The sequence below is a fragment of the Bos javanicus genome, chromosome 20 (assembly GCF_032452875.1).
Source record: "Bos javanicus breed banteng chromosome 20, ARS-OSU_banteng_1.0, whole genome shotgun sequence".
NCBI lineage: Eukaryota > Metazoa > Chordata > Mammalia > Artiodactyla > Bovidae > Bos > Bos javanicus.
Genome location: NC_083887.1, coordinates 3,128,105 through 3,151,720, shown reverse-complemented (window position 1 = coordinate 3,151,720; position 23,616 = coordinate 3,128,105). Strand labels below are relative to the sequence as shown.

General features: G+C 52.2%; 1 protein-coding gene across 1 annotated transcript in view; it reads right to left on the bottom strand.

Moving 5' to 3' along the window:
• The window catches only part of FGF18 (fibroblast growth factor 18), a 35,647-nt gene extending 20,696 nt beyond the window's left edge, over positions 1-14,951 (bottom strand). The window contains exons 1-2 of the mRNA XM_061393201.1: positions 14,828-14,951; positions 14,620-14,656 (exon numbers count right to left, since the gene is read on the bottom strand). Coding sequence (XP_061249185.1) covers positions 14,620-14,656; positions 14,828-14,859 — 69 coding nt within the window. The 5' untranslated portion in view covers positions 14,860-14,951. The remainder of the gene's footprint in view (positions 1-14,619; positions 14,657-14,827) is intronic.
• Between the last annotated feature and the right edge of the window lie 8,665 nt (positions 14,952-23,616).

Here is a 23,616-nt window from a genome sequence, read left to right as displayed (position 1 = left end):
CTGTCCATGGGATTTCCCAGGCAGGAATAGTGGAGTGGGTTGCCATTTCCTTCTCCAGGGGATCTTCCTGACCCAGGAAATCAAACCTGTGACTCCTACGTTGGCAGGTGGATTCTTTATTGCTGAGCCACCAGGGAAGCTCAGTTGCCCTGTTATCCCCCATTTCATAGATGGGGCAACTGAGGCTCAGAGAGCTGAGGCAAGTTGTCCGAGGTGGCCCAGCCAGGAAGCTGCAAACCTAAGAATCAGGTCTAGGTCTATTTGAAAACACATTTGTTTGACAGCAAGCAAAGTTTGCTTTCTTTCTGCCACAGCCCCAAATTAAAGTAAGAAATATTGACCAGAGTTGCCCATGTGACCTTGAGAACACAGTTTGTTCTGCCTCAGATATCTCCCCAGTAAAAGAGTGGAGCAGAGCCCCCATCCTGACTGCAACCCAGGATGGCCGTGAGGGTAAAGTGAGCCAACGGGAAGAAAAGTACCAAAATGACCACAGAGATGGGACAGGGATTAGGGGCATGTCATTGCTGTTTAGGTCCTGAGTGGGAAAGGAGAGAGACCTGGCAAGTTGCTTCCCGGGAATGAATGAGCTACACCCCACTGCCACTTCTCCCCCCAGGAGCTGATGTGGGAGGGGTTCTCCTCTTCATACTGTAATGGTCCTTATGCTCGGCCCTACCACCAAGCATTTGCCCACACCCCAAACCCCCCGTAGAGAAGCTTTTGCTTAGCATCTCCCATCAAATTCCCTGTACCCTAGAAGTTTAGGGCTTCCCTGTTAGCTCAGATGATAAAGAATCTGCCTGCAATGCAGGAGACCCCAGTTTGATCCTTGGGTCGGGAAGATCCCCAGGAGAAGCAAATGGCAACCCACTCCAGAAGTCTTGCCTGGAGAATTCCATGGACAGACCATGGGGTCACAGAGTCAGACAAGACTGAACGACTAATACTTTGCAGAGATAACCTATGCATACACACACACATAAAAAAATCCATCCACTTTTATAGGCTTCCCTGGTGGCTCAGTGGTAAAGAATGCTCCTGCCAATGCAGGAGACATGCATTCGATCCCTGGGTCGGGAAGATCTCCTGGAAGAGAAAATGGCCACCCACTCCAGAATTCTTGCCTGAGAAATACGATAGACAGAGGAGCCCAGTGGGTTGCAAACAGTCAGACATGATTTAGCAACTAAACAACAACTAGAAGTTTAGTTCACGTCTGACCACACTCTCCAGGAATCCACCTCTGGCTAAGCCAACAGTGTCTCTCCCGTCTTCCTTTCCTGAACGTGGTCCAGGTGAGACCTGAACAACTTGCACCCACCTCCTCACCAGCTTTCTGCTTCCACTCTCTCCCACCTGAAGTCCATCTCCCAGCAAATCCAATCACCTTGTGTAATCCTCTCCTAAACTCTCCAGGGCTTCCCATCAAGCTTAGATTTTTTTTTTGGACTATTTTTTAAAAGCCTTTCATTGAATTTGTTATAATATTGCTTCTGTTTTATGTTTTTATTTTTTTGGCTATGAGGCATAGAGGATCTTAGCTCCCTAACTAGGGATGGAACGCTCACCCTCTGCCTTGGAAGGCAAAGCCTTAACCACTGGGCTGCCAGGGAAGTCCCTTCCCATCACATTTTTATAAAGGTCCCCATCGTGGCCTCAAGGCCCTGCAAGATGAGCCCCTGACCACTTTTCCACCTCCATCATCCCCCCAGTTACACTGGCTGCCTGAGTTTGCCTCTGAGCATTCCACACAGAAAACCCAACAGGTGCCTCAGAGCCTTTGCACTTGCTCTTCCCTCTGCTTCACTGCTCTCGCCCAGATTTTTGTCCTCTGGTTCCTCTAATTCACTGGAGTCTCTGCTCAAATGTCACAGCCTGAGACAGGACTTCCGTGACTGCTTCTGGGGCAGCCCCCACTTTAGCCGCTCTTCATCTTTCTACCATGCTTCGTTTTTCTTTCTATTCATCAACCTGACATGACATCTACTTCTCTGGTTTTTATCTGTCTCCCTGACTTGTTTGCTGCCATATCCCCAGCACTCAGCACAGTAGAAACTCAAACATTTGTCAAATGAATGAATGAATGAACAAGTTAACACTGAAAAGATCTGGGGTCCTGTCATCCCACGTAACATTGAATGAGGTTTCCGTGCGTGCGTGCTAAGTGACTTCAGCCATGTCCGACTCTTTGTGACCCTATGAACTGTAGCCCATCAGGCTCCCCTGTCCACGGGATTCTCCGGGCAAGAATACTGGAATGGGTTGCCATGCCCTTCTCCAGGGATTTTCCCAACCCAGGGATCAAGCTCACATTCTCTTACATCTGCATCGGCAGGCAGGTTTTTTTTACCACCAGCGCCACTAGATTTCCCTGTGCCCTGATAATTGTATGCCTGTCCCAGCCCATTAACCAGAAAGCTGAGTAATTCTTGAAGTCCAGACAGCATTCCAGGTTTGTTCTAGGCATGCTAGGCTTTCAGGATCCCATTCCTATGTGAGCAGGACGCCATTCAGCCCATGGAAGAGCTCTTGGAGTCAGGACTGCATGAGCGTGTCCTCAGCTGTGGAGCTCCTCAGGGCAGGAGCTGGGTTTTCCTTATCTCTACACCCCAGCCCAGGCTCCCCAGGTGGCTCAGATGGTAAAGAATTTGTCTGCAATGCAGGAAACCTGGGTTCAATCGCTGAGTCAGGAAGATGCCTGGAGAAGGGAATGGCTACCCACTCCAGTATTCTTGCCTGGAGAACTCCATGGACAGAGGAGTTCTGTGGGCTACATTCCATGGGGTCGCAAAGAGTCAGACGCGACTGAGTGACTAACACCCTTACTTGCTCATGCCCAAGCCAAGGTCTCTGTGCCCTGGCTGACCTGTACGCGTCCTCCCACCCCAGCCTGAGCCTCGCAGGCACTTCAACTGAACCACGTCATTTAACCTTCACTATCCTCCTCATGGTGGAAACACTATCCCACATGACACGTGAGGACACTGAGGCTCTGAAGCTGGGCCAACACGGGCACAGAGCAGGCCTTGGCAGAGGCAGCCCCAAGTTGTACGGTCCCCAGACTGCTGCTTTCAGCTCCCCTTACTGGGCCCCGCCTGCCCCACCAGTGCCGTCGGGAGCAGGACCCAGGTTCAAAAGGCAGGGCTAGCCACTCCTGAGCTAGGGGTCCCCAGGCAAGTTACTGAGAGGTGCCAACGATACCCACCTCATGGGTTGCCATGAATAGTTGCCTGGCACAGAGTCAAGTGCTCAGCAGGCATAGATAATTACTGAGGGGGCCTCCCTGGTGGCCTAGTGGCTGAGACTCACGTTCCCAATACAGGAGGCCTGAGTTTGATCCCTGCTCAGGGAACTAGACCCCACAAGCCGTAACTAAAGATGCCATATGCTGCAGTGAAGACCAAAGATCACCTGTGCCACAACTAAGACCCAGCATAGCCCAGGAAATAGATATTAGAATAAAAAACTACTGGGAGGATACCAGGGATACCTTCAAGAGGCTCTTGGTGAAACCCCACAGACACAAGAAGGTCACACTCTCACGTCCTTAGGGACAAGGCACTTGAGCTGCTCAGATGATGGGAAGATGTCAGTGCTTTTGATCGTCCCTTCAGCCCCAGGACACGGGAATGCTTATCACCCCATTTAGCACATGTGGAAACCAAGGCTCAGAAAACATGAGTTGGTTGCTCTGAACTGCACTGCCCAGGGGCACAGGGTCTGTTCGCCGGCACACCACGCGTGCACACGATTCACTTGCACGACCTTCAGTGGCCAGCCCACTCAGAGCCAGTTCTCATACCTGGGACCCACTTCCTGTGACACCCTGGTGCTCAGGGAGGACAGAGCTTGTGTGCCCCCGAGGCCCACACCTGAGGGGCCTGCGGAATGACGTTCCAAGGTGGGCCGGCCCTGTCCCCTCCCCCAGGGCCAGGCCTCCTCCCCTCTTCTCCAGATCTCCTCCTGCTCACAGGAGACCTTATTGACCAGAGGTCAAACCAATCTCCTCACCCCCGGTCCCTGAGGGGCGCTGTCCCGCCCGGAAGCAGCCTCCAGTTAACGATTTTCCTCCTGGCCCACTGGGCAGAGGCGGCCGGCTGACCCAGGGTCAGCAAGGCTATGCGGGGGCCATTCCCAGGGTGTGGGGACAATCCATCTTGCCCAGCTCCCACCATTTGCACCGCACTCTGGGGCCAGGTCAATCCCGAGGGAGGTCACCGGGTGGCCTCCGACATGGAGACAGAGTCCGTCCGTTTGGAAAGGTGGGGAGCGCCCTGGGCTTCCTGGGTGGGACCTCTGGGGGCTGCAGGGCTTTGCACGGGCCAGATCCTTCATGGCTGAGTCCCTTTGCTGTCCACCCGAAACTATCACAGCGCTGTCATCAGATACACTCCAACACAAAACAAAAGCCCTGGATAAAGCCTTGCGTGTGCGCTCAGTCGTGTCCGACTCTTTCGAGATCCCATGGACTGTAGCCCACCAGGCTCTTCTGTCCATGGGATTCTCCAGGCAAGAATACTAGAGGGGGTTGCCATTTCCTTTTCCAGAGGATCTTCCCGACCCATGGATCCAATCTGTGTCTCCTGCATTGCAGGCAGATTCTCTACCGCTGTGCCACCTGGGTCTACAATACAAAATAAAAAGTTAAAAAAAAAAAAAGGCACCCAGTGCCCTCTGCCTGGCTGGCCCCTGCCCTCAGGTACCTCCTCTGGAAGGTACCGGTTTCCTCTCCTCTGGCCTCAGGCTGGGTTATGGCCTGTGGGCACTACTATAACGCACTGTTCATCGTCCCCACAGTCCAGTTTACCTGGAGTACCCCTGAATCTCCACCTTTGCACCTGGCAAACGTTTGCCATACAACTGCGGCTAGGATGAGGGGGTCCTGGCAGCCAAAATCAGCCCACCACTTACTAACCAGATGAGCTGAGTGCCAAGAGAAGGTTTTTGAAGCCATCAATTGCTAAGCTCTCCTCTGTTCCAGGCTCTTTGCTAAGAAGACCTCAAGACACGGTACCTCATCACACTTCTTCAGCCTCCTGTGGAGGAGGGCCCAGCACCTGTCCACCTCTCCGGGTCTCCCTGGGAGCTCAGCAGAGCAGCATCGCTCAGGAGCGTCCTCTCCCTCCCCTTTCCTGCTACTTGGCCTCACTGCCCAAGGGGGGCCCATCTTCCAGGCCTTCCTAGAGCAGTCCGAGCTGCTCTCTGCCTGGCTAACACCTGTCCAGGTGCATAACCGCCAGGGGTGCTGAAAGGCTGCAGTGTGACAGGAATCAAAAGGCCACAGCTCTCACGAGGGAGCAGGGCTGGACAGGCAGGGGTCTCCTGGAGCAGAGAATGGTGCCTTACAAGAGACTCTCCTTCTCCCGCCCACCACATACCTGCCTTCTGGGTCAAGGCGGCTTTTCCCACAACAGGGGAGCCTGCGGTGGGGGTCCCCCTGAAGCCTGACCGAGACCACGATTGCCTCCTGGGGGCCCCCTCCCTCACCTGAGGGCTTGGGCTGTGATGGGAATACTCACGCCCAGACCCAAGAACTGCATGGGGCAGCAATGGCCAAATGGGTTCAATTGTCCCCCCGCAGCTGTGCCCCAGAACCTGGCATGGACACGGTGGTGCTTGGTGGAACAGAGCTTGCTGTCTGTGCCTGCAGTCTCACGGTGGGCAGCTCCCCTATTCCAGAATCCACCTGGCTCCCCCCTACCCATAGCACAGCACCCACACGTAGTCCTTCACCATCCAGCCCCCACCCACCTTCCAAGCCTCCTCCCTTAGGCACCTTGGAGGGAAAGTAACATGCGTGAACAGATGTTGGCGTGAGCCCCCCACGCCAGGCCAGCTTCCGGGTTTCCATCTCCCCAATCCCTCACGGCTCTGAAGGCATGTTTGCAGGAATGTCCTGTTTTTTCCTGGGCCCACTTCCCACCCATATCGGCCACGTCTCCTATATACACATGTGACATCTGGACACCCACACCATACACGTTTACCAAGGAAACTAACACTCACTGACCTCAAGTGTGACCTGGCTCCATCGCAAATCACCAACTTATTCCATTTCTTTAACCCTCAGTTTTCTCATCAGCAGAATGAGACTGCTTATAATTATTTATCTCAGAAAAACACCAGTAATCATTAGGTACCTTTTTTCTTTTTCTTTTGTCTAAACAGCCACAACTTATGGAGCATGTCCTCTGTGCTAAGAACAACTTTAAGTAAATTATCTCATGTTGTCCCCAGAGCAGCCCTATGAGTTGGTATGATCATTATCCCCATTTCCCAGATTAGGAAACTGAGGCTCAGATAGGTTACATTGCACAGAATTGGTGCAAAAAAGGATCAAGATTTGGATCCAGCTCAGCTTAGGATGCACGCTCCCCTCCTCTTCAGCCTGGCCTGCTTCTCTCTGCTTTTCCCTTCTCTCTGTCACCCACCTCTCCCCCATTCAGGAAAGCAGTTGACTCTTGCCACAAGCCAGTGGGGCAGGGACTGAGGTGGAGGATTAAACATGAAAGCACCGAAGGCCTTGAGCTCCCCATCCTACCTAAGAGAGGAGGATGGGCTCAGACTGCCCCCTCCCGCCCAGGTCCCCATTCCTGAGGCCTCACAAAACCCATGCCCCTGTCTCCAGGCAGCCTGCCCAGAAAGGGAGGGTCTCCCCGGTCCCAGGAGAGGCAGCCCCCAGACTTCCGGCCACATTCCACCACCGCCTGCCTCCTGCTCTAGGAGCAGCGTCGGGCCGGCCGTGCTGAGGGCTTTCAGAGCTTCTCCAAATTCTGGATTATACCCCAAGCCCTGCACTCCCCTCCAGGAGTGGTCCCTGGTAGAGTCAGCACCCTCTCCAAGCTGAAAGGCAGCTCCCAAACTCTTCCTCGAGAGCAAGCCAGGCCTCCTGCCCAGGATCTGATGCCAGTCATAGAGCTCTGTGGATTATTGTTGTCCTTGAGAGCGAAGCAAATGCTGGCACCCACCTAGTGGGCACGTGCCCAGGGCCAGGGCCTGAGCTAAGCACTTTGCAGGTCCCGCTTCCTCACTGCTCACAGGACCTGAGCAGGTTAGCGTGATCACCATCCCCATGATGCAGGGAGACACAGAGAGGCCGAGGGATCTGCCCAAGGTGGACTAACACGGACGCACCAAGACCAGGTCCTGTCTCTGCTTCAGAGCCCATCAGGTTCCCCGGTGGCCACCCCTGGACAGGAAGCGGAGGAGAAAGGCCGGGCCACCCCTGAAGCTCAGCGTGGCTCACTCAGACCCAGGCCCCACCCACCCTGCAGCTCTGGGCTCCTCCCTCTCTGCCGTCACACTCACCACATCCATCCCAGTCAGGACAGAGTGACCCTCCAAAGGGTACTTCCCCACCCCCAGCCTGTCCATTAAGCTCCCGGGGTTGTCAATGTATTGATTGGCAGGGCTGAGCATCACCACGGGAGGGGGTGCTGCCACCCAAGGCGCTGACCGGGGGCGCCTCCTCCCCATACATCAGCCTCTCTGTACAGATCGTCAATATGGGTGCCACAGCCGGTCAACCCTGGAGCCAGCTTGTGGGAGGGCGCAGGACTCCTACGGACCCACGCTCTCTTCTTTCCTCCCTTTCTCGTTCCTTCCAGTCCCTTTTCCTGGAAGCCCTTGGGTGGGGAGAATGGTCCTGCATGTCAAAGAGGTAATAAGTAAGCCCTTTATTCCGGCATTCAAGGCCCATCATGGCCTTTTCCATCAGCCCCATTCCTGAACTTGATGCACCAGCCACTCCAACCAGTGTGGAGTCCCCTGAGCACAGCAGGCTGTTCCCTGCCCCTTGCAGAAATGCTCCACGTTCCTGCAAAGGCTGTTCTGTGCGTACACGGATGCACATACACACACACACACACACACACACACACACAGGCAGGCTCAGACTCTTCACCCAGCTTGTTCTTTTTTCAAGATTCAAATGGAATTCCTTCCCTGGCCAGATTATCCCTTTACCCTGAGTCTAGTTTCAAGGCCCTTCATCAGAACACCCTCTGCACAGATTTCGCTCAAGTCCCTGAGTGTTGGGACAGGTCCTGAATACCCTGTGGCCCCCAGCTGGTACAGGGTTGAGGGGTTCAATCCAGGTGCCCGGCCCTCAGGGAAGCTGCTCCCCACAGCCCTCTACTCGCTGACCTGACTTAGTGCCACATGGTCGGTCTGTGCCAGGCCTCCTCTGCCTTCAGGAACCAGGGGCTGGCAGACAGGCAGGACTTGGGGCACACCAGAGTCAAACGCGTCACTGCAGCTCACAGTCACTGAGCGCTGGCAACGAGCCGGGTGCTGCAGCAAGAGCTTCCCCCAGGGGACCACAATGCACCCGACAGCAACCCCAGGGAGACTCCCACCCTGATGCTCATATTAAAGCTGAGCCACAAAGAAGCCAAGAATTCCCTCAATCATGCAACTTCCAAGTGGCCAAGGTGGGGTGTGACCCAGGTAGGTTGAGTCCAGAGCCTGAGCTCCTATTCATCCCTGTGAGCCCCAGCAGAGAATGCACTGGTCATAGAGCAGGGACAAAGCGCAAAGGGGTTCTGGGGCAGAGGTGGGACGGCGAGAGTGGTAAAAAGCCACTCTGCCCAAGGCACCTGCCGTCTCTTCACAGAGAACATTCAGGAAAAATGCCGAAGCCTTAGATATCTTCTTCATCCTGCTCAAAACCCAGTCCAGGGTCAGCCATGATTGCTAATGAGAAGCACCATAATTGAATGCCCACTGCATACCAGGTTCATGATATGGCTTCAATGACTATTCCCAAGGAGTGGTATTACTATTCCTATTTCTCAACTGATGAGGAGATAAGAGCCTCCAGTGAGTGATGCAATGAGGATTCAATTCAGACCTAAACAAGAGGGGGCCTGATATCACCGATGCAAGGAGCAGGTCCTTCTGGCTTTCTCCAGCACTGTGCAGCATGTCAGCACACACAGAGCATATAATCCATGGAACAATTACAATGACTCAGTTATTTACTGAGTGTAGCTGCTCTGTGTGCACTGTCCTAGTTAGTCCTCCTCACCATGACCCTTAGGAAGCAGGTACCTTCCATGGCTCCATTACACAGATGGGGAAAACTGAGTGCCAAGGGTGGAAGGCTAAGAAATTCGCCAAAGAGCTGCTCAGCAGCACAGATAGGATTCAAACCAAGACTTCTCCTATGTCAAGGCCCACATATTCAAGCTTCACAGAAGCTGCCTAGCTCAGTTCACTGACACCCAGGTGGATAAACTGAGGCACAGTGAGGGAGGTCCGCCAGTGAGCCAGGGACGGAGCCAGGACTGCAATCCAAGCATCCTCAGCACGTTTCTGCTCTGTGGCCCATGGGGGGCTTTTCTCTGGTCCCATCCTCAGCAAAGCAGTATTTTAAATGGACTTGAGGCCTTATGCCATTTGGATGTCAGAGCAAACAAAAGCCAGTCACCTCCCAGCCACAATCAGCAAGTCTGCCTAAAGCCTGAGTGCCCGCTTACCCTTCGATGTTCCCGAACAAATCCCAGTGCTCAGACCCAAGGAGCCAACAGCAGGCGCCGGCCCTGCCTGAGGCCCGGTGGCTCTCCTCAGCCTCACTGGCAGGGCCTGTGGCATTACCCTCCTCTAAGTGCTTGGCCACGGGTTCCTGTGAGTGAGGGGCAAGCGCAACCCAGCACAAGATAGGGAGCACACAGATGTCCATCAGACAACTCCTGCCCTCAGAAAGAAAACAATCAACCCCTTCCTTCTCCCCAGTCACCAGGAGCTAGAGTGACGTGGGCAAGTGGAGCTTACGCCACTCACAGGGTGGTGGAGGGAGTCCTCCAGAGCAAAGTTGTGAAATGCAGGTAAGATTTCAGAGCCCTGGGCTCTGCACTACCCCCTGCTCCACATCCTTAGGGAGGAGGGACTGTTTTACTGGTTGTTTCCTTCCCATTTTATCCACGCAAAAGCTGAGACCCAGAGAGGTTAAGTAACTTGCCCAAGAGCACACAGCAAAGACAAGGCAGAGCGACCCCCTGAACCTGGCAGACTCGGAGCCTCTGAAGTGCTGTTTCATAAGCCTGGGTCCTAGAGTGGCCAAGCCAGAGGTGAATCCCACTCTGCCTCACTCTCCTGCCATGCAACCGAGGGCAGGTTACTTCATGCCCCTGAGCCTCACTCCCTTCATCTGAGAATTCCTAATCTCAGGCTGCCTGTGAGGCACAGCCTAGGTGCTGTGAGAAACCGTCCTTCACATAACGAGTCCGTAGCTCCCAGTCAGGTGTCAGCCTGACGTGCCTGCACCCTGCTTTCCCACACCAAGAACATCTCTGATCAGGGCCAGCTGAGGGCAGAAAGTCTCCTCCCTGTCCCCTCCCACCTCCTTCTGGGGCCCCACTGTGCCCTCACAGTCTCCAGGGCAGGGAAGAGGCAATGCTGTGGCCCTGACATGCTACCCAGAGCTTGCTGGACCCTGGCGGTGCCAACCACAGGAAATTTTAAAAATCCACCTCCTTGCCTCAGAGCAGGTGACACTCCTGGGCTGCAGGAAGGCTGGCAGGGTGCCCCTCTCCCCTTCCATGTGGGGAAAGGGCTGAACCCACCAGCCCTGTGCCCCCTACAAAACTCCCACCTCTATCTTGGAAACCCTTTCAGACCAGAACATTCCAGGACAAACAGGGCCTGAAGACACCAGATCAGATGCCCTCAACCACAGACAGCCCCCAGGCCCCCACCAGCTCTGATCCCAACTACAGGGATCCTATCGTGGAGATCCAACCCATCACCAGATCTCTCATTAAGGACCCCTAGCATGTCTTTGGAGACTCAGTGTCCCCATCAGCATTCTTTCAGTATTTCTCGAAAAGTCTGCCTGGTATGCTGGGAAGAATATGAGATCCTGATTTCAGAGAGCTGAAGTTTAGCCATGGCCTTGAACAAACTGCTTCCCCACTCTGGGCCTCAGTTTCTCCATCTGGGAGATGGGAATATCATTCTCACCTACTTCGGTCTCCCTTGTCACATGGTAGCAAGAATGAAACAAACTTCCTGATGCAAGGGCCACTTGGAAATTCTTATAAGCAAAACTTGCTCAACAAAGGCAGGTCATTTCTCCCCCGCCTTGGTTTCCCCCTCTGTCAGCCAGGAGGCCACTCCCTGACTCTCAGCACTTCACATCCTAGAAAGGAGGGCGCTGAAGGAGCTCCTATGAATCTGGTACACTCCCTCTCTAGACCAGGGGCTCCATGAGGCCAGGAAGCGACTGGTCTTGCTGAAGCCAGCAAGAACCAGGCTTGCGGCCAACATGTGAGGAAGGGACACCTGACTGGTCAGACGAACGGATGCATGAGGCTGCTTCTTGAGAAATTGAAAGTGCAACCCAACAGGACTGCTTTCCATTCTTTCGAGGTTCCAGAGAACTCTGTCTCTGGCTTCGCCATCCTAGTGAACTGGAAGAAAGCTTCTAAACCGCACTGAGGGGGCCAGGTGTAGGGGTGGTCAGGCCAAGGCCTGGAAGGACACTTCCAGACTTGAACGAGCGTGGTGAGGGAGGAAGCAGCGCTGTGGGAGGCGGGACCGGGGGCTCCGGCCTCACGGCCTGTCTGGGGAAGGCCAGGACCTAGCGGAGCCCAGCGGCAGGAACAATGTCAGGCAGGTGCCAGCCGAGCTGCGTGAAAGGCCCAGCCCGGTGTCATTGTCAGCGCTCAGCCAAGTGCAGAAAAGCAATTTACTGGTCACGCCGCTTGCTCCCCTTGGAAATTTTTAAAATTCTTCCGATTTGAGCTATCCATGGTGTCCCAAGTCGTGTGGAGAAAGGATTTTATTAAATTCCCAGCTTCTAGCTCCTGGGGGTTGCCGGTGGGGGAGGGTGGGGCTCACCACGTCGCAGGGTGGGGGCAGTGTCTGGCATTGACTGTGCTCACGGAAATGTGGCTGGGGGCAGGGGGCCCGCTGGGGGCTTGGTGGCTAATAGATGGGAAGAGGCAGGAGCCCAGAAACTCCATTGCTAATAAAGGACCAGTTCTCCAAAACACTAGGGCTGGGAGGGAAGGGCGTTAAGTATATAGAGTTTCCGACAGAGCCACGTGCCCTCCTGGGTGATGAGAATTTGCAAAACCTCTTCCACGCCTTATCATAGGCCATCTCATCCTCAGGGCCCCCCATGATAAAACTAAGTCTCACAAAGGTCCATGTATAGGGAAAGATGGAGCTGGGGTTCAGGCCCATCCACAGGGTGGCAGATTCCTGAGCCTTCCCACCATGCGGGGAGCCTCACTGGGTCCTGCTCACCAAGGGTACACTCACAACCACCCTCCAAATGCCCACTGTCCAGGAAATAGCTGCTCTCTTGGTGGTGGCCAACACTGCAGCGGGGAGCAGCCTCCAGACTCCTGCAGGCTCCTGTGGGGGACCCACCCTCAACTTCACCTCTAAGACCACTCCATCTTGGCCCTAGAGCATACAGGAGGATTTGCACCTGCCAACCTTGTCTGTAACTCCCTAGGGTAGTGTTGCTTTATCTTTCAGCCATCATGGGTGCTTTCCAAAATCCATGGGGAACTGAGAACACTCTCTCAGACACTGCATATTTGGGCACCATTTTGAACACTGTTTCAAACCCCTTCCCCATAATCCCATCCTTAGACATCCCAAGGGTACATGGACCACGAGTTAAAAACATTAGTCAGACCTAAGGCAGTTTAGAAAGGGAAAGACTGCAAAGGGGAGAGGTAGGGCAGTGAGGGGAGGGGAGAGGAGGAAGGCTCCCTCACCTGCTTGAAGACTTAACCCAGACGGGCCACCCCAGCTTCTTCCCCGCAAAGGCTGGCTCTAGCTCTAGCCAGGACGTGAAGGCGGGATGCAGAGTGCAGCTTCCCTCCCTTACATTCTCCCAGCAAACACAAAGACCACAGAGCATCCCCTCCTGGACCCCGCTTCAAGGACCAAGAGGCAGCAGACAAGAGGCTTGGGCAACAAGGTCTGAAACCATCTCTCTCTACTTCATGCCCATTTCATTGTCCCCGCCCCCAGGCTCAGGACACTGGGGAAGGGCTCTCACCCAGGTCGGACAAGCAGTTCCCTGTAGTGACCCTGGGGCTTGCCCTCTGCCTGGGGACTCAGCTGCAAACCAGGCAGGCCATGCCAGGCGCTGGCCTCTCTCTCTGACACCAGCTATTCCCCACCCCGCCCCCGCCACCACATAGGGTCACATCTGCTTGGCAAACAGCCAGTCTTAAGTTACTGACTCCAGTTGTATTGATTCAAAGAGTCACCGGGGACCCCAGCCTGGCCAACAGAAGGAAAGAACCCATCAGTCTGTCCATCCATGCTTCCTGCCTGCAGTCCCAACTAGCTGCCCGCAGCTCAAAGTCCATCTTGATGGTAACAACTCTCTCCTGGGGGGGAGGGAGACAAGCAGACCCTTCACCACAGCCACTACAGCTACAGCCACCACCCTCTGCAAGAGACCGCTGGCCCAACGGCACAAAACACCCACACCTGGAAGAACCACCGTTTTCCCTGCTCGGGGCTTCCCCAGGGCACCTCAAGAATCCAGAAAACCATGGCCTAAGCATACTCTCTAGCCCTAGGAGGACACCTGCCTTCAGGCCAGAGGGGACAGGGGCAGACAGTCTCTTCTGGCCCCAGGCCAGCTCCTTCGAGGGCCCCTCCCTCAGAGCTCAGGTGGGTGGGGGGCTAGGGCAGCTGGCACTTCCTAGTCCCTTTTCCTCTGCGCACCCCCCACCCCAAGCTAAAGCAGCCTGGTCTGGTTCTAATCGGCTGAAGTCGGCTCCTTCAGTCCCTCTTCTCTTTCCCTCCCGCCACCGCCCCCCCACCCCAACCCTCTTCCTTCATTTCCACGGCTTTGGAAGCACCAGCGTTCCAACTGTCTGCGTGCCAAGACCTTCCCGAGTCTGAAAGCTGCTGAAGTAACAGATCAGATTTTAGCAAGTGCTTTCCAGGCTGAGCGCCAAGCCCTCTTCTGATTCAGGAGAGTGAGCGAGCGGGGAGCGAGGCGAGGAAGCAGCCGAGGGCTGCACCACCTTGGGCGAGGGTGTGCGAAGCGCGGCCCGTTCCGGAGCCGCCTAGCAGGCAAGGGTCCCTCGGCTCAGGTGCCCCGCTCTGCGCCCTCTCCCCCGTCTCCCCTCCTAGCTCCACATCTCTCTCTCTCTCAATGCTGCAAACGCCTCTGAAACCACAGAGTAATTTACAACTGAAGCCTTCTCCCTGGACTCGGAATCTACTCGGTTGAAAGGAGCCTTTTTGTTTGGAAGAGCGAGCGGAGATGGTGAAGGGACGGTTGGCAGAGAAAATCCCTCCGTCCTAACTCCTCACCGGGGCCGAGGGGCTCGGAGCCCGGCACACTGTGGCGACTAAGCCCTCCGGCTACGAGGGTCTCCTCCCAGCCGAAGCGGACTGGGTCCGCGCCAGCCTGAGTCCAGCAACAGAACCCCTTGCCCTTGGCCGGTTCCCCGCCCGCGCTGGGCGCACGCGGAGCCGCCCTTCGGGGCCCTGGGAACAGGTGCACCGTTCCACGCCCAGGAGGGGTGGGGCCCAGGGAGGGGGCGCGGCCCGGGGGAAGGGGACCGACGCGTACCGAGAGGCAGGGGCAGGTGGGTGCAGAGGGAAGGTCAGAGTCAGGAGCCCACGTACCTGTACCTGGAAGCACAGCAGCAGGAAGTGTAAACACCTGCGGGGGAGAGAGAGGGAGAGGAGGTCATTGGGACTGGAGGGAGGGAAACGCGCGCACAGACAGACAGATACGCAGCCGCAAAGTCAAAAGAACGGCGGGGCGGGCAGAGCCACAGGCACACGGACAGACGTCCGGTCAGGGTGGGCAGCCCCGAGCGCGGGCGCTTACAGGCAAGTGCAGGCGGAGGGCGCTGAATACATCGCTGGGCGGGGGGGGAGGCGGCGGCTCCTAGCCCAGCCTGCACATGTCCCCTTCGCGCGGCCGGGACCGGGCGCCTCCGCCGCCGCCGCCGCCGCCGCCGCCGCTGCTGCTGCTCCCTCCTCGCCGGCTGCTGCTGCTGCAGACTCTGCTGCTCCGGGGCGCTCCGCGGCGCGCCCTGCGGCATCAGCGCCCCGCGCGGCTCCTCCCGAGCGCTGCGCCCTCCGGGCTGGCGCGGGGGCTGCGAGGCGGCCGCCGCTGGGCAGGAGGCACCCGCCGGTGCGAGGAACCTGGCTCTCTGCCGGCCGGCCGGCCGTCCGGGCGTCCGCGGGAGGCTGGCTGCCCGACTCACTCCGGGGGCAGCATGCGCGGAGGGTCTGGAAGCTGGGGCGCACTCTCCAGGCGGGGCGTGGGGCTGCGCGGGGCCAGGGGTCAGCGCTCCGGGGCCGGGGCGCGCGGCGGCAGCACGAACGCGTCACGGCCGCTCCGTCTGGGCGCCTGCCGGCTCATGTCTCCTCCTCCGCGTCTCTCCGGCCGTGCGCATCGCCGCCTCCCACCACTGGCGGCGGCCGGGGCGTTTTCTACGCGCGGGCGGCGAGGGGGCGGGGGGCCGGGGGCGGGCCCGGGCCCGAGCCGGCACAATGAGGATGCGGGGCCCAGGGGCTCCCCCCTCGGGGCGCGGCCGGACGGGCGCTCAGCTCGCCTGGGTGCGCCGCGCCCACATCAAAGGCGGCCCTGCCGGCTTGCGGGCCTGCCGCGGCCTCTCCACTGCCGCCTCCTCTTCTCCTGGCGCTCCGGCTTGGAGGGAGGCGCTCAGACTCTCGGCGACGGCACCAGCAGCTCCGAAGGGGCAGAGCCCGCGAGGCTGGAGCTGATGAGCGCTGGGAGCCGTCGAAATTCCGCGTCTGGGCGCAATGACCCGCGCCACGGCGCAAAGGCTGCCAGAACTGCCAGGGCTGCGGTCCCCCAGAACTCAGTTAGGTGCAGAATGTCCTTCCTCACCCACATTCGTCCTCGCACTCAAACCCACCAGCGCCTGAGTGGGGAGCAGGGAGAGGGCGGGTCAGGCCCAACCCTCGGGGTGGCTCCACGTAAGGGGGGGTCTCTTTTACCCACCCTGTGAGTCCACAGAGGATCGTGGCGTGTCCCAGATCCCTCTGGGAAGGCTGGCCATCCTGAGTGAACTCCCTTCTAATCTCCGTCCCTGCCGTTGAAAGGGAGGGGGCACTGAGGGTTTCTCTTACGCCCCCCACCCACCCCCTTCCAGGGCTCCGGGGTTGGTTCGGAGCTGGGCTCTCTGATGGGCGAGCCACCTTTGGAAACGCACGGCTGCCACCTAGCGTCCCCAAGGTTTCACTGCAGCCCAGCCCGGGCAGGCTATACAGGCCCGGGAGGAGCCAGCAGGACTCTGGTCAGCGACCACTCCAGGCCCTCTTCTGGCCTCTAGGCTGAGATTTGCTATTCTTTGCATACTAAGCAGTTTGACTCTCTTAACCAGGTCCCTTCTGAGAGCATCTCTTCTTAGCCCCTCTGCTTCCTCAGAGGCATCACTCATGTCCTTCCCAACCTCAGAACGTAGATGTTCTTATCACACACAAGTGCCTCGCACGGTCTGAAGCTCCGGACAGCCAGGCTCTACTAAGTCATAGTAGGAAAGCAACTGAATAAGCCCCAAAATCCAGACTATTTGGTTAAAAATTTTCTTGTGTCATTGATTATGAGCCATGGTTGTGCCATGGTTGATGGTTTTCTATGTTCACTGTGGTTTTCACTTACAGTGAAACTGAGGTGTGCTAATCACTCAGTAATGTCCTACTCTTTGCAACCCCATGGACTGTAGCCTGCCAAGCTCCTCTGTCCAAGGGATTCTCCAGGCAATAACACTGGAGGGGGTTGCCACAGGCGCTGTCCAACAGTAATACTTCCTATATAAATATCAACCGTTGTTCTGGCTATCAGGCCTCCCTGCCTCCCTGCAAGCTGTTTTAAGTTCCCTTTCAAAGCTGAGGCTTTTTTTTTTTAAGATACTCTGTTTTTTTTTAAGTTTAAGTTCCCTTTAAGTTGCTGCTTTAAGTTCCCTTTCAAAGCTGAGGCTTTTTTTTTTTTTTTTTAAGATACTCTGTTTTTTTTTATATGGGTTTCTTTTTGGCTCAGCTGGGTCTTTGCTGCTGCTGCGGCTTTCTCTTGTAGCAGCACACAGGGGCTACTCTCTAGTTGAGGTGTGCAGGCTCCTCACAGCAGTGTCTTCTCTTGTTGCGGAGCTCAGGGTCTAGGCACACAGGCTCAGCAGCTGCAGCTCCCCAGCTCTAGAGCACAGGCTCAGTCGTTGTGGCACAAGGGCTTAATTGCTCCAAAACATCTGGGATCTTCCCAGATCAGGGATCAAACCCGTGTCTCCTACACTGGCAGGCGGATTCTTCACCACTGAGCCACCAGGGAAGCCCAAAGCTGAGGCTATCTTAAACAGCCTCTGCTTCAGCACTGAACACAAGTGCAGAAAACCCTTTCAAAGCCAGATGATGAGTGATGCAGAAAGTTCTTGTTTGAAGCACCGGGCTGAATTTACTTAAGACATTCTCATTGCTAGAGCTGGTAAATCCCAAGATAGCATGCGATGACCAACCACAAAAGAGATGGACAGAAATGGGTCCTGTGACATCACCATGTGCTTGATCTTACTTTATTAAGACCTCTGAGAGACCAGTTAAGAGGTAGTTTTGGCCTACTGCCTGCTGAAGTGGGGTGTTTGAAGCATCTCCTGGCTAAGAATCGACACTTCGATACTATTTTCTATTACTTTTGAATGAAATGAGTACATCATCACTCATATTCTAAAATGCTTGCAGTTTTTTTTTAAGGCTCACATAGTGTTTGTTGATTTCACAAAGTTGTCACCCAAATAGGACTGGGCTTCCCTTGTGGCTCAGTCAGTAAAGAATCTGCCTGCAGTGCAGATCTGGGTTCGATCCCTGGGTTGGGACGATCCCCTGGAGGAAATGGAAACCCACCCCAGTATGTCCTTACCTGGAAAATCTCATGGACAGAGGAGCCTGGTGGGCTGCAGTCCATGGGGTCGGAAAGAGCCAGGCACGACTGAGCAACTAACACTTACAAATAGGACTGACTTGAAGAGACGTTCTGAGTAAGAGCATAAACTCAAGAGTTAGAGGTCCTGGCCTTGAGTATTGCCTCCAACACTTATAAATTCCTACAAGCTTCCTCATCTACAAGCCACATCTTCCACATCTAAGAACAGCAACAAGTGTTGGGTTGCTGTGAGTTACCAAATGAGATCACTTGGTCTGGCTCACAATGAAGGTTTCAAAGGTTTTAGTTATTATTTAATAATCCTGATCAGGGTTTTCAGGTTACTATCTCATTATTTTTTGTTCACGAAGCAGGAAAGCAGGATCATTCTCAATTTATTGAAAAGAATTTTCCTACTCCAGTTCATATTTTTACATTCTTCCCTTTCCCCATCATTCACACCTTCAAACCTACTGATTTACCATACAAATGAATCTTAAATGAGCTTTTTCTATTCAAATTTGACATGTTCATGTAGCAATATGGGTCACTAGTTAGGTAGTCACTTCTCTCCAATTTATTCAATCACTATTTATTGCATCAGGCCCTGGGAGAAGGCAGACAAAGCCTTTGCTTTAAAAAGGACTTCACTTCTACCAAGACAAGCAATAAGCAAATAAGCCAAGAGATAAATTCAAGCTTAACAGCACTTTGAAGGAAAACAATGGGATAGAGAGCACCAATTAGCAATACTTCGGCTAAGACCCAAAGGTGGGAAAGCCAGCCATGCAAAGTATTCCAGGGAAACTTCAAGTGGGAAAAGGATGGGTGCAAGTTAGCCAAGAGTTCCAAGAGGGTGAAAAGGGGGTAGGTACCTATCAGAAGCCTGAGAAGTGGAGTATTTCCTGCCCGATCAGTAAACCAGGATGTCACAGTGATGAGCGACTTTGGCCCTCCAAATGTGAATTTGAGCCCCTTAAGCAACCACAAAGAACAACACTTACGATCCAGCAGCCATCAGGCTGTAGCCAACTCCCTACAGTGAGCTTGAAAAAGGCAGGTTACTGGCCCCAGATAGCCCAGATGTGTATGTAAGGCATGATTTCAATGAGCCCAGACTCTTGCATTTCCCCATATATAGAAAAGCGCTAAATTCCTTGAGGTATCTGGTTTTAATTCACAGAAACACTTTTGACTTTCAGACTACCTGCTTTGTTGCAAACTTCTGTATAACCTGACTCCTCCACCCACCTCCTCCGAACAGTTCTGTCACTTGAGACGCTGTCTCCCAGGCTTGAAGTCCTAAAAATTCCCAACGAATGTAACATCTCTCAACTTTTAGGCAGTGGCTTTAAGTCGACAAGCCTTCAAAAGGCCTTTTAAGGCACTATTTATGTACAACTTTTAAATGCTTGGAGTTCAACAGATGTTTACACATCTGTAAACACCTTTCTTGAGCAATCCCCCCACACCCATCCCTAGTCTCAAGTTACCATTCATCTGCTGGCACTAGATTCCAGTTTCACATAAATGCATCCATACACAGTACCTGCTCTTCTGTGTCTGGCTGTCTGGCTTCTTTTGCTCAGCATGCCTGAGATTCATCCTCACTCCTGTCTTTTTTGGCTGCACCGTGCAGCTGTGGTACCCCAGTTCCCTGACCAGTCATCAAACCCGGGCCCTCTGCATTGCAAAGTAGAGTCTTAGCCTCTGAACTACCTGCAAGTCCCATCTGGTCGCTGTTATTAGTACTGTTCCTTTTTATTGCCAGCTAGGACTCAGTGGCTTCCCTGGTGGCTCAGATGGTAAAGAATCTGCCTGCAATGCGGGGGACCAGGGTTCAATCCCTGGGTCAGTAAGATCCCCTGGAGAAGAAAAGGGCATCCCACTCCAGTTTCTTGCCTGGAGAACTCCATGGACAGAGAAGCCTGGCAGGCTACAGTCCATAAAGTTGCAGAGTTGGACACAACTAACATTTTCAGTACTCAATGTGGATATGCCCATTTGTTTGTCAATTTAACAAAGGCTTGGTAAGTAAGGGCCAAAGTCCAGTCTGTTCTTAACAAGCTTAATGCAGCACGGATATATCGTAATGACAGTGGCCTTAAGGAGGCCAATGAAAGTGCTGTTACTAGTCCAGCTAGTTACGGTAGCTGAGACCAGGTGGCCGTGTGCTGGTTTGGTGTTGGGGAGTTGGACACACACACGTACATTCAAATTCCCAGCTCTAGGCTAGCAAGTTTGCAACTTTCTGAGCAGATCTCATCGGCAAAACTTCACTGGTTGTCTCAAGGGTAGTTGAGAATGTATGTAGGCTGCTCGCCCAATGGAAAGGAACCCCTGGAGGGCAGTTAAGTGTTCTGCCTGCTGTTTAATCGTAAGCACTTAGATGCTTTGGGACGGAGAATTCATTTTCCACCTTTCCAAACCTAAGAATCAAAAAATTCAGGGAGTCTATAGAATATATTTTGGAGACAAAGATGAGAGAACTTTCAGCCTAAGAAAATAGGACAAATACAGCCTCAAGTCTTCAAGAGGATCAAGTAGCTCAGTGAGAAAAGTAGACCCTTAGCACAGATGCAGCTGTAAAATTTTCTCTAGATCAGCTCTTGGAACTTTCACAGCATTAAAATGGGATGTCTACTGCCAAGTTCATGAGTCAGGGAGCAACTGGTTCTTTTGTTAAGATCTGGCTAGAAGGTAGCCTTAGACTTTCTGCAGTAACTTTAACCCTGTATCTCCACAGCCCAGACCACTAACCTTTAATTTTGTGACTCTTAACCTTTTCTTAGATAATTTCAAACAAAAACAGCCCTATCCTGACAATGTATACACAACCCCCTCCCCATTAACGAAATAGCTTTTGTAAGTTTTACACAGGACTATAAACCTCATTTTATTATCATATGTATGATCCAGTAATTTGGACAGGTCTTGAATAGCCTCCCTTATTAACCTATTTTGTCCTCTGGTTCAGGTTTGAAGGTAACTGTAGAGTTCTCACCCATGACCTAAAGATATAAAAATGAAAAGGTATCAAAAAGAGAAGCTTCCTGCAGACAAGTGTTATCTTTGCCCTCCTAATACTCAAAAATGTTCTTTTTGCAAAGGGTCTGATCTGATCATCCAGGTTAGGTCTGCTATACAGTATCAGCTCAGTATTAATGAACCATCAACTCCCACCCAGGCTGTGATCTCTAAATGCCACTTTTAAGATAAGGAACCAAAGCTCTGTGGAAGAGATAAAGGTCTGAGATAAAGAAAAAGTATTTAAACCTGAATTCAGTAGACATCATTAAAGTCTATAAACACTGGAGAGGGTGAGGAGAGAATTGGGCATTACTCAGCCATTTAAAAAAAAGAATGAAATAATGCCATTTGCACCAACATGGACCCAACTACAGATTACCATACTAAGTCAGAAAGAGAAAGACAAATGCCATGTAGCACTTCTATGTGGAATCTAAAATACAGCACAAATGGTCCTATCTGTGAAACAGAAGCAGAACAGCCGTGGTTGCTTGGAAGGCAGGTAGGGGAGGGATGGACTAGGAATTTGGTGTTAGAAAATGCAAAATACACATAGAATGTATAAACAAGGTCCTATATTTACTATATTCCTGGGATTAATCATAATGGAAACATGTTTTAAAAGAATTGTCTATATGTGTATAAACGCAATCATTCTGCTGTACAGCAGAGTAACAACATTCTAAATCAACTATACGTCAACAAAACATTTTTTTAAAGTTTTTCAAAATACTCAAGTTACAAAAAATTTGAATTCAGAACACTTGTTACTTTCAGGTACACTAAGACATCAACCATCATTCTCCAAATTGATAAATGAAAACATTAAATGTTTTTCAAAATTAGGTAGAGGCAGTACAATAGAGATTTAAAAGTAAAAAAATTAAGTTGTTTTCTATAGTTGGCTGCATGTACTCAGCTGTGTCTGACTCTGCGACCCCATGGACAAAGGAGCCCACCAAACTCTTGTCCATAGGATTTCCCTCAACTATACTTATTTTTAGCATTTATACCAATGATGATTTATGACCAATTTCACTGAGTAGTTTATACAGAACAAAGGGAAGTCAGTGTCTTTAAAAGAGATTTTCTAAGCCTGGGAGGAGCAGTAATTTAACTTCCAGATTACTATTATGTTTAATTGGCTGATATCTAATAGCACTATCAGACTTCTGAGGCACAGGGAATCTTTAATTCCTGTCCTTTCAAAAAAAAGCAGCCTTCTAGATCTGATTAGCTGTATTTAATAAGCTAAGAACAGAACAATAAGGCCAACTGCTTTCCCTCAGAATAAGCTAAGAACAGAACAATCAGTAAGGCCAATCGCTTTCCCTCAGAATGGGGGAAGTTCTTTAGGTTCCCTGCCACAGAAGTGCCCATCAGGTAAACCAAATGTTTAACTTCTACACAACATAACTCAATAAAAATTTCAGACATTACTATCAGCAAGCATACTTCTACTTCTGAACATGTTAACTAATAATACCAGTAATTACCTAACACTCCTATAAACAGTAATAAAAAAACACTACACCAGCAATTTTTCAACATAGGATGGCTAAGTGATTTGGGATTTTACTATCAATGTAAAGCAGACCATCTTTTAAATCTGAAGTACCTAAACATCTTTTAAAATGGATGTGACTTCAATAGAGAACACTGAACACTTACCATCTCATGCCTCCATTAAAATAAAGACAGAGAGGAGCTACAAGGGCAGACACGGCTTATTTGGATATAATTGAATAACTGATGAAGAAAATCACAACGTAAATGACTAGAAGAGAAACCTAACACTTGGAAACAGATTAGACAAGACAGTACTACCCCAGTATTTTTTCCCACCCTCCAAAATTAATCTACTCTGGAAAACTACCAAAAGCTAGTATCTTCAGACCTCCACCAAAATAATCTGGAACTAGAACCCAGTCATCAAGTACCACCCTTCTAATCAATATAAAATACAAAATTAATAGGCTGGGAGTGAGCGGGGTAATGAGTAAACAGTGCATGGATAAGAAAGGTCTTTTTCAGACTCTAGATACTACATCGCAAGAACCAAGGAAGAACATTTGGAAATTAAAAAAAGAAAACACAAATTTGAAGACAGAAAATAAAGTCTCTCTCCAAGTTTAAACAAAAAGGAATGAGGATAAACAAAGAATCATACGGAAGGCCTAAGAATGGATGGGAGTTTAGTAGGAGGCTTAAACCTCCCAAGAAAACACCTGAGTCTCGAGACTAGACCCACAGTCCACCCAGGGTCCAGAAGACTGCAAGACATAAAACTCCAGAACAGCATCAATAAAGCAATCTTAGAAGCTATTGGAGGATAGACAACGGCAAAACAGGTAGAAGGGGAATCCCGCCCTGTCATGCAACTGAATCTTGCTAAGACAGTTAAAGGGGTTCTAAGGATTAGTCCCAAAATGCTCTAGTGTAACCACTACATGCAATAAAGTATCCTCACCCAAGAATCTCAAATATGTTATGTACTATTTTGGATAAACTGAAAAGATAGCCACAGAAAGCATTTTCTGTTCCGGTTCACACAGGAGAAGCCAGGCTGAGAAGGCCGCTGCAGGCTATTTAACATGCCAGATTTTCTTTGGGAGTGAAAGGCTAGGTTGGGTGGTAGGAAGGTCTGAGGAACATTTGATTATGTAAATGTATTTCTTTAACAAAGTATAAAGAGGATAATA